Raw genomic sequence first — 11,127 nt, forward strand, 5'->3', positions numbered from 1 at the left:
CCTCTAGTATTTGTTTTATATATTAGAAGTGATTCCTCTAGTATTTGTTTCATATATTAGAAGTGATTCCTCTAGTATTTGTTTCATATATTAGAAGTGATTCCTCTAGTATTTGTTTCATATATATTAGAAGTGATTCCTCTAGTATTTGTTTCATATATATTAGAAGTGATTCTTCTAGTATTACTCATCAGTTTTATTACCCTAAGTACATGGATGACGTTTAACATTGTAACATACAGTTAACAAACCTATGTTATTGTTGTTTTGTCAATACACGTACTTTTACTTCCAGGTAACAGTTTAAATAAACTACAGGATTATTTTTGTTGATTCCTCAACTGAATTCTGTTACTTCTACATGAAATAGTGATTTATAATTTAACAAAATGTATTTTTTGTGCAGTACACCTATGTAAACACGAAATTCAAAGAAAAAAAACCTCACCGTATTTTCATAATGCGTACAGTAAAGACAATAAGTTGAGAAAACTAAGAATTAGTAGAAACTTGCAGAAATGTTACCCCCATTTTTAACGCTGTCATTCGGTCCAAGTGTATAAATTGTGATAAATCTGGTCATCCGTTTTTCTTTCTTTCAGTTTGACTTTAACTAGTGGATCATTACATTTGACATATTGGTCGAGCTAGAAAGTCTCCGATAGTATGATCAGGGGAATTATAATGTTGATACAGGAAATTATTTTATTTCTTCTTTTGACAGAAAATCGCCCCCAGTGGTTCGGCGGTAAGTCTGAAGGCTTATAGCTCTAAAAACCGGGTTACTATACCCTTGATGGACACAGCTTTCCACTACACAATAAACAAACCAACAGAAAGTCTGTTCATAATTACTTCCTCGGAGAAACTTCTCTCTCGTACTGACACCTTATATTAATTAGAGCTAAGTAGACTAGGTTTTTAATTCCACAATGTAGCGTTGGTATATATTTGTGATGTAACTAGCAAACAAGATCAGGTACTTTCTGTGATTATCTTATTGGTTTATGTCATTTCTGTGATTATCTTATTGGTCAGTGTCGTTTCTGTGATTATCTTATTGGTCAGTTTCATTTCTGTGATTACCTTATTGGTTTGTGTCATATGTGTGATTACTTTATTGGTGTGTGTCATATGTGTGTGATTACCTTATTGGTCAGTGTCATATGTGTGACAACCTTATTGGTCTGTGTCATTTCTGTTATTACCTTATTGGTCAGTGTCATTCCTATGATTGCCTTATTAGTCTGTGTCATTTCTGTTATTACCTTATTGGTCAGTGTCATTTCTATGATTACATTATTGGTCTGTATCATATTTTCTCCCTTTTTTTCACAGTGTTCACCCAGTTGTTTTGAGATCTGTATTTTTTGCTTAATTTCTGTACGAGTTTCCAAACCTATAAATTATATTATCATCTAGTCAGCTGCAGTAGTGTCCGCTCTCGGTCAACTTTGTAACAAATATGTGTAAACATAACAAAACAAAATGTTATACAAAACACTAAAGCATGTTATAAAACTTAGAACAAGTCACAACTCATGCTATTGTAAAATATTGAACCCATTATTTCTGTTAAGCATTTTGATAAATGAAGTATCTTACTCTTCCAGTTTATGATTCTAAATGGTTTCGGTGTTGAGAAAATCAAAATTCTAGAGAATATCCTGTATTATAATGGTCAACGTGTTAGGAATGTGAACCGAGGTTCATGGTTCTCGACCTTTCGCCGCAAAAACGCATTGCGCACTTGGGGGCAGTGTGTGTGTGTGCTATTAGAGTGACGGTCAAGTCCCACTATTCTGTCAGACAAAAAACAAAGTAGCCCAACAGTTGGCGGTTGGTGCTGTTGAATAGTGTATCACCTCAAAATAAAGAACGGCTATGCACAAATTGTCGTCTGCGTAGTCTTGCGCGGAAATTTTAAAAACAAACGAACATTCGTCACGAACTATGCTTTAAAGAGATTACAATATACGTCCGCTGTCAAACAGATTACAAAATACGTCTGCTGTCAAACAAATTACAAGATGCACGAAGTATTTCATGCTTAAGTTCTACTTTATCTTTTAAGTATTGGAACCCTTTCTATCCAGAATATTGTGGGCCTAAAAACTAATACATTGTTTCACTAAGATTTTAACGTATTATACGCTACATTTAACGCTTTTTATTGCTGTAAATTTTCATGAGCACAACAATTGATTCTTTGTCTACCTTTAAATTGTAAACCTGTTCAGAAATACACGACTTAAATATAATCAACTTGAGATGTCAGGCATGTCACATTTCTCCAGCACAGATATGTTGTTTACCTTCGCTACGTAACGTATATTTATTTTCAGTACTACTTATGGATGTTGTGTAGTGTGCTTGCGTATGCGTTGTTTGTGTACGCGTTATCTTTTATTTCATTGTCTGTATTACATAAACATTTCTTTTTTTTTCGCAGATGGTCCACTCCCAACTGACCACCTCTTACGGTCCATACCCACAGAATGGTGACCAGGCTGTTGGTCAACAACGAAGTGACCGAAAAGACACTTTTAACACTCCCATAGTGACCACCAATGGTATTGAACAACAAACGGTAAATTATCATGAATATTAAGAAATATATAGAAATAAAACAAGGCAGCAGAAACTCAAACCTTCCAAGGTTCAGGTTATAAAGTAAAAATTGAAAACTAATTTGTAAAATGAAAATAACTGCGTCGTGTTCGTGCAGTGTAAAAGTGGAAAACAATGTTTTCGAGAAAAGAGAGTGAAAGAAACTAAACATAAGTAGTTACACGAATTGTTTGTTTGTTTTTGAATTTCGCGCAAAGCTACACTAGGGCTATTTAACGCTTGGGCTACTCTTTTACCAAGGAATAGTGGGATTGACCGTAACATTATAACGCCCCACGGCTGAAAGGGCGAGCATGTTTGGTGTGACGGGGATTCGAACCCGCGACCCTCAGATTGCGAGTCGAGTGCCCTAACCACCTGGCCATGCTGGGCTAGTTACAGACCTATTTAAAAACATAAGGAATAAGTAGTTACCAGAACTATTAAAAACATAAGTAATAAGTAGTTACCAGAACTATTTGAAACCATAAGAAATAAGTAGTTACCAGAACTATTTGAAACCATAAGAAATAAGTAGTTACCAGAACTATTTGAAACCATAAGAAATAAGTAGTTACCGAACTATTTGAAACCATAAGAAATAAGTAGTTACCAGAACTATTTGAAACCATAAGAAATAAGTAGTTACCTGAACTATTTAAAAACATAAGAAATTAGTATTTATCCGAACTATTTAAAAACATAAGAAATAAGTAGTTACCCGATCTATTTAAAAACATAAGAAATTAGTATTTATCCGAACTATTTGAAACCATATGAAATAAGTAGTTAACCGAACTATTTAAAAACATAAGAAATTAGTAGTTATCCGAACTATTTGAAACCATAAGAATTAAGTAGTTACCCGAACTATTTAAAAACATAAGAAATTAGTAGTTATCCGAACTATTTGAAACCATAAGAAATAAGTAGTTAACCGAACTATTTAAAAACGTAAGAAATAAGTAGTTACCAGAACTATTTAAAAACATAAGAAATTAGTAGTTATCCGAACTATTTGAAACCATAAGAAATAAGTAGTTAACCGAACTATTTAAAAACGTAAGAAATAAGTAGTTACCAGAACTATTTAAAAACATAAGAAATTAGTAGTTATCCGAACTATTTGAAACCATAAGAAATAAGTAGTTAACCGAACTATTTAAAAACATAAGAAATAAGTAGTTACCAGAACTATTTAAAAACGTAAGAAATAAGTAGTTACCAGAACTATTTAAAAACATAAGAAATAAATAGTTAACCGAACTATTTAAAAACGTAAGAAATAAGTAGTTAACCGAACTATCTTAAAACATAAGAAATAAGTAATTACCAGAACTATTTAAAACCATAAGTTAAAATTTATATCGCTTCTTGAGAAATGAAGGAAATGGACCAGGGTTGAGGAATCATGGAAAATGTATCAAAGTGCCCCCTTGAAGTATCATACGTTATTTTAGGGGTGATTGACCGTTCTATAGATGACCATTAGGTGTTGGACAATGGCGGACGTTGAAAATGTTCGTTTTTAATTACTTTGGTCTTGCCCATGAATGTAGAATTATCCATCATATTTTCTAAACACTTTACTAAATAACGGCAATCTCACTGGTGAAATCCATCGAATCTTCAATCATTACGTAGCTTAACGGTTAGCGTGCTCGGACTGTGAATTCGAGGGCTCGTGGTTCGCGACCTGTTGCCAAAAACACACTTCGCAACTTTGGTCCCGTGGAAACTGTTTACTGTCACTTAGGAACGGCTATACACACCAATAGCTTTCTGTGTTGTAGCTTTGCACTAAAATTCTAAAACAAAAAATAAATCAGTTAATCCAAGGCTTACCTTGTATGTTTGGGTTCACCACAAAACTTAATCTTCGGATTATCGTTTAGCTAAACTCGACCATATACCTCCAACGAACATTAAGAGGCTTAACGAAACAAGCACAATATTTTCTCCAGTAATACCTCTACAGAACGTGATCTCTTCCGTTCCTGCTCTGACCCTAATGTATGGCTTATACTTAACGCGTATAAAAACAATTTATCCCTCAGACTTATCTTATTCAGTATCGACTCCCACGTTTACAGAGTTATTGAGGTTTTTAGTCCACGTCATCAGTGAAAAACGTTACTATTTATTGGTTTCTGTTATCGTAATTTGTTTCTGCTACCGTATTGTTTGTATTTTGTATCATGCACTCATCTTCTCGATGGTCATTAATAATATAATTTGTATATATATAAGATCTTTTAAATATTAAATATATTTTTTTAAATTCTGGGTTCGATTCTCCGCGATGAACAGACCATTGTGTAGAGTGGTGCTCACATCAACTAATGGCGCGATGCTCCAAACTGAACGTATTGTGGATGGGTCCTCATAAGGGCTATTTGTGGTCCTACTATGAATATCAGTTGCTAGAACACGCTCGATAGCCTGGCAACTAATAAACACATTTCTTTACCTTATCACGGAAGAAACACGTAATGAAATTACAACGTCATTCCTGTAACCCACATAAGTAGGCCCGTATGTTCAAATCAACGATGGCCATGTTATGATTTCACTAGAACCTTAGTCGACATCAGAAATACTGGCCCACCCTGTGAGTTCGGTGGACCGATGTGAAATTTTCAGTATTTAGGTATGTCTGCTGGTCAGTATTTGTTTGTTTGTTTTTGAATTTCACGTAAAGCTACTTTAGCAGTGTAAGACCACCCACCGCCAACTCTTGGGCTACTCTTTTACCAACGAATAGTGGGATTGACCGTCACATTATAACGCCCCCACGGCTGAAAGGGAGAGCATGTTTGGTGTGACGGGGATTCGAACCCGCGACCCGCAGATTGCGAGTCGAGCGCCCTAACCACCTGGCCATGCCGGGCCGTATTTTAATGAAGAATAAATAAAATAATTTCTAGTTGCACCAATGTTTCAATTTCCTGTCTTACAAAAACAGGGAAAATGGTCATTTCCAATCGCTGTGTCAATTTTTCAATTTTCTAATTTTGTGACATAGCAAAAAAAAAACTAAAAATTTTCAATTTTTGAAAACAAAATGTAAAACAGGATTGATGAACTATGCACGTATAATATGGTAAATTCATTGTATTAGCGGCAAAATTGTTTGTGTCTTCGTCTGGCCAGGTGCATTAGATTTCATTTTCCGAACGTTTCTGTTAAGTCACTGGAATTTTCCCTGAGAGGTAAACACAATTCTTTCATATGTTATATTTTTAGGTATTCGAGAAGAGACGTTCTGAAAATCAAAGTATCCAAATGTGATTGGATCATATGATGGAAATTTTGTCCTCTGCCATTGTCAAGTTCGTTTCAACGTGTGGTAGAGTTATTTGGAATTTAGAAATATAGGAAGGCCTGAATAAATAGTTTGGATTTTCAAAAATCTATCTAACCAGGGACATAGCCACCGCTACAGAGTGGGTAGGGGGTCTTTTTCAAATATATTTGGACCTTTTCTTTTACATAAATAATATAAGTAATTCACAAGAAAGTCAAATGTTTATTTAAAAAAAATAAGATAGTGGACTCTTTAAACTAATTGGGTGGTGGTTTGACCCCTCCTCCTGGCTACGCCCCTGCTAACTTTCCTGCTGTTGGTGGAGACTGTACATTATGGTAAATTGATAGATATGTATTTTCTAAACCTTGGTTTTATTTATCTAAAGTTTTGTTTTTGCTCTTTGTTTTATCACTGTCATAACCTAAGTACAGTGGGCATAAGTTTTGATAATCATACTCCCCACCCTTGTAATCCCCAACCTTATCTTTACATTGCTAAAACATGCAGACAACTAATCCGTGTCCCTAATCCCAAAAAAAAACATGCATCAAGCTATAGAAAACTGTAACAACAGTTCACAACTGTAAGCTTCTAAGTTAATTCCTTTTTGAAAATAATACATAATTCTAGTTACCCATCTCTTTCCTGTGGTAATGGAACCAAAACTGCAAATGGTACTTCAAATGAGGTCTTGATCACCAGTCTTAGGCCTATATATCATTACATCAGAAATGTATCTATACAACACATTTATAATTCGAATCAAGCCTCAGGTCACGGCCCTTTTATATTTCTTGATCATCAATCTCTTGTGTCTTCTCTTCTGCTTGCGGCAGTTCTTTTTCTCCTTCTTTATCTTTCTTTCCAGGTATCTGTTAATTTTTTCTGTCTTTACCCTACTCCTTTATTCTATCACCAACTTTTACCTCCTCACTGAGTCTTTTCATTACGAACTGAATAATTTTAGTGGAGACACCTATTATTCTCTGTTTCTTACTTTTGTTCCCATTTATTTATCTTCTGTCTCTATCTTAACCTGTTTTATTTATTTTAGGGTGTTTCCCTCAGTTGGGTGTCAAAGTTCCTTCCTCTTATATCTTTGTCTCTCCCATTTGCTTACCAACCTGGTCTTTGGGGCGTTTCCAGCTACTTAAAATCCCAAGTTTAGGCTGCTTGCCCACAACCTTCTATTGTTTAATTGATTTTCTGATTCACAGATACCGCTGTCTGCCACTAATCCTCTTCTCACTGATCCTCTGTACCTTCATCATCTTCTGAACGTTGTGTCCTCCTTCTGGCAGCAGGAGTTATAAAACCTGTCTCCCACCCCACTCAGGACTTTCATTCTCATTTTTTGTCATCCCCATGAAGTCTGTGGTTTGGTACCTTATCATCAACTTGTCATTTTTGAATCACTTTCTTGTTCCTTCATTCCAGATGTATGACTTTCTCAGTCTACAGTGGGCAGCCGTCTCTTTTTCTGGCCATGCTTAACCAAGGTTAAAATTTCAAATGCTTTCCTTCACATTCCCATATGTCCTGTGTCCATTCATTTCTCTGGTTTGTCCTCAATGATCGTGTCGGTTAGTTCCATACCCTTCCCTTTGGCCTAGCTATGGCCCCTTATGTTTTCAGCTGGATCATATGTTCCTTTTCTCAGCGCATGCATTTTCTGGACATTCATTTATTTGGCTATCGGGCTTTTTCTGGCCTTGTTTCAAAAGGAATTAGCAATTGTTATGTCCTCCTTTTTGGGGGGAGGCCTTTTCTCTGTGCTGGCAGGTCTAACATTCCAAGTCCATTTTGATCTACACTCAGTTTCTTGTCCACATGTTGATTTTCCTGCTCCTGCATAAGGTAGGCTCAACCCTCTCCTTTGCCTATTTGTGACATAAGTACTTTGGTATCCAAGGTACTTATTTCTTGTATTAGAAGACCTTACTTCCCTAGGAGCCACGATTCCTATCGGCTGTGTACACTTGGTCACTTTTCAGGGGGTTCTGGAGAACCATTGGAACATGTCCCACATTTCCTTTTCTTCATTTGTTTCTCTATCTACCTCTTTACATCTCTCTGTTGTAGTGACTCAATTGCACCAGCACATCTCCTCATATACCACCCATTCCCCTCAGCCTGACTTGCATCTTTACAAAAATGCCTCTCTTTGTGATTGAGAGACTGTTCTCAATGCCACCATTCTCTCGGAGGTCTTGTCTCTAAAAGAGTATTTTCTGCATATCAACTTTTGGAGATGACTGCATCTTATCTGGCTTGCATTTTTCTTGAGTCGAAGTTGTTTGGCCATCTTGTGATGATACACTCAGACAACTCTATGTTTATTACTTCAATCAACTTTCAGGAAGGTGCTCACTCTTGGGACCTGTGCTTTCTCACTCTGTACTTCCTTTCTTGGACCTACAATCATTGTATTCACCTTATGACATATCATGTTCTTGGAGTTTGTATCTGGTGGCAGACCCTTCTGTTGTTGAAGTGATCCATCCCACAGAGTGATACTACAGTTTTTCACTGAATTTGTTCTCATTTTGGAACCCCTCAGATCGATGCATTTGGGACTTCTACTTTGGAGGTCTCTCCTCAGTCGACCTTTGTCATCTATACTTCGTGAAAGGGTATCATGCCTTCACCTCCATTCATGGAATTTATCTGGCCCTTGAGGATTTTCTTTCAGAGTAGTCTCTCTCACTCATGTCTTCTACTTCCACCCTCTATTAACATACATGGGTTGTCTACCACCACTATCTTCAGACTGGTTGCCCTACTCAGCCACAACTTTCTTCCTTATTTACCTGGCTTTTAATCTAATCCCTGTTCCATTAAATGCAGATTACCATGGTTCATTGTCCACAACCTTCTGCCTCTGCCAGGTAATAATACCTTACTTTTACCCCCTGCTATTTCCAGTCCCTCCCCCTTCTGGGACCTTTTTGTAGTTTTTCTGAATCTTATTGCACCCTTTAAGCCTTTGGCCTGCTACTCCTTGTATCATTTGTCTCTCAAGATTTGTGTTCATCGTCATGTCTATTGTGTTTATTGGTCACTTCCATGTCATTCATACATTTCTATCCAGAGGCTCTAGTGTAATGGATTGTGTCTATTGTGTTTATTGGTCACTTCTATGTCATTCATACATTTTTATCCAGAGGCTCTAGTTTAATGGGTTGTGCCTATTGTGTTTATTGGTCACTTCCATGTCATTCATACATTTCATGACACCTTCATTTGCGTACCATAATTTTTGTATATATTCTAACACATTGTAATTTCCTTAACAAAAAAAAACATAAACTGACCAGGAGGAAGCAAGACTTACCAGATCAAACATTATTTGAAGAACTACACTATATTTTCCTTATTCTTGGTGCCACCGGAACCTACAAATACTCAACATTGCTTCACGGGGAATATGTATCCAAAATCTTCATCAAGCAGGGGAAAATGGAAAATGTTAAATTCATCTACCCCTGCTCAGTGCCCACCATTGAGATGTTTTTTGTTTTGTTTTTCTGGAAGACTGCCTTGGCTGTATACATCAAAAACTGATGTGGTTGTTTCCACACCTCTTACAAAAACACAGACAACACCAAGTGTAGTCCTGTTCTTACACATGGTTCACACTTGCTGTCTTTAGACTTAGTAACCTATGGCACTGTCTCTCAATGGGGACCAAGTTCTTGATTATTATGCCAGATGACAGCGGTCCACAAAAACTCTTCACTGTTCTCACCAATGTGTATTCTTCCTTCCCTATTCTTCTAGTAGACCAAAGAAGAATCTTTACTTCCCTAGTTTTAGATGTAGTGCTGGGGTGTTTCTCGGAAGTGCTGTACAGGACACCCGATTACAATATCTCCCAAACAGTTCCTGGTTGATATGTCCAGACAGATTGGACTTTGATTTGCCTTAGGACACAAGTGAGAGCTCCTCCTCACTCAACTTACAGAATCTACATTACATAATCTATTTTGTAAGTATTTCTCTAAGATGGAATGGCCTAATGTCCTAAACAAACTACACATTTTCTTGTTTCCATTAACACTGAATTTACTCAATACCCTTTAGTTTAAATCTCGCTGGGATGTAAATGTAAAATATGAATGAATATCTAACAAGTTAGGTAAAAGGTATTCCCTACTTGAAGAGGATGTGATCTCCTGCCAGATGCTGCTCCATTACATGACCTCTGGTCTCGTGGAAGTCACACCTCACGGGCTTTCCCCTTTCTGTGACTAGTTCTGAAAGGAGCTTGTCTTTGTAATTGATAACACCAGCCCCTCCACCATTTTCAATGTTGTATTATAGCTCTTGGTGAAGAGAAGTAATTAGTCAATGCTCTTCTAAGTAAAGTAAGAAGTACAAGAGCATCAGCCTTCTCTTTACTAAGATCTAAGTGTGATTGTTTTTATGAATTTGATTCATATATTGAAATAGTGTATCAAGACTTTCTGCAATTTTTTTATCCCTATCTGACATATAAGAATAGAAATTTCAGCCATTAATCAAATGATCCTCTTTAAAAAACATATTGTAGATTTAAAGTGAACTTGAGAATCATACACTTATAGCTTGCTTGTTTTTATAAGTTACGTGTATTATAGAAACAATATACATGTACTCTTTATGATAAAGTTGTGTGGTATTATTATTGAGTTCTTTCTTATTTCAGCAAACAGATTTAGATCTAGAGTTGTCAGGACAGGTGGGAACCCAGACAGTAACAACTGGAGTTGATACTTCCAAGTCAAGCCAGCCCAAACGTCTCCACATTAGCAACATCCCATTCCGTTTCAGAGATTCTGATCTCAGACAGTTGTTCGGGGTAAGTTCATTAGAGATGTGTAATTAGTTCACAGTTATTACTATCATCGGGGTAAGTTCATTAGCGATGTGTAATTAGTTCACAGTTATTACTATCATCGGGGTAAGTTCATTAGAGATGTGTAATTAGTTCACAGTTATTACTATCATCGGGGTAATTCATTAGAGATGTGTAATTAGTTCACAGTTATTACTATCATCGGGGTAAGTTCACTAGAGATGTGTAATTAGTTCACAGTTATTACTATTATATAGCTAATAGAAGTTGTACTTTATCTTTATCTATTTTCTTTTTCTGTATATGTTTTGGTAATTACAGTGTATTCCTAAACAAGAACATTTTGCAATCTTAAAATACTGTTACGTCT

At 36.2% G+C, this 11,127-nt stretch overlaps 1 protein-coding gene across 3 annotated transcripts in view; it reads left to right on the forward strand.

Annotated features, from left to right (window-relative positions):
* The window catches only part of LOC106465646 (RNA binding protein fox-1 homolog 2-like), a 125,463-nt gene that overhangs the window by 81,309 nt on the left and 33,027 nt on the right, over positions 1-11,127 (forward strand). For all 3 annotated transcript variants that reach the window (XM_013925881.2, XM_022393585.1, XM_022393586.1), the window contains 2 exons: positions 2,453-2,590; positions 10,608-10,760. In XM_013925881.2, the coding sequence (XP_013781335.2) occupies positions 2,453-2,590; positions 10,608-10,760 (291 nt within the window). The remainder of the gene's footprint in view (positions 1-2,452; positions 2,591-10,607; positions 10,761-11,127) is intronic.

Source organism: Limulus polyphemus, unplaced genomic scaffold, assembly GCF_000517525.1.
Source record: "Limulus polyphemus unplaced genomic scaffold, Limulus_polyphemus-2.1.2 Scaffold2011, whole genome shotgun sequence".
NCBI classification, from domain to species: domain Eukaryota; kingdom Metazoa; phylum Arthropoda; class Merostomata; order Xiphosura; family Limulidae; genus Limulus; species Limulus polyphemus.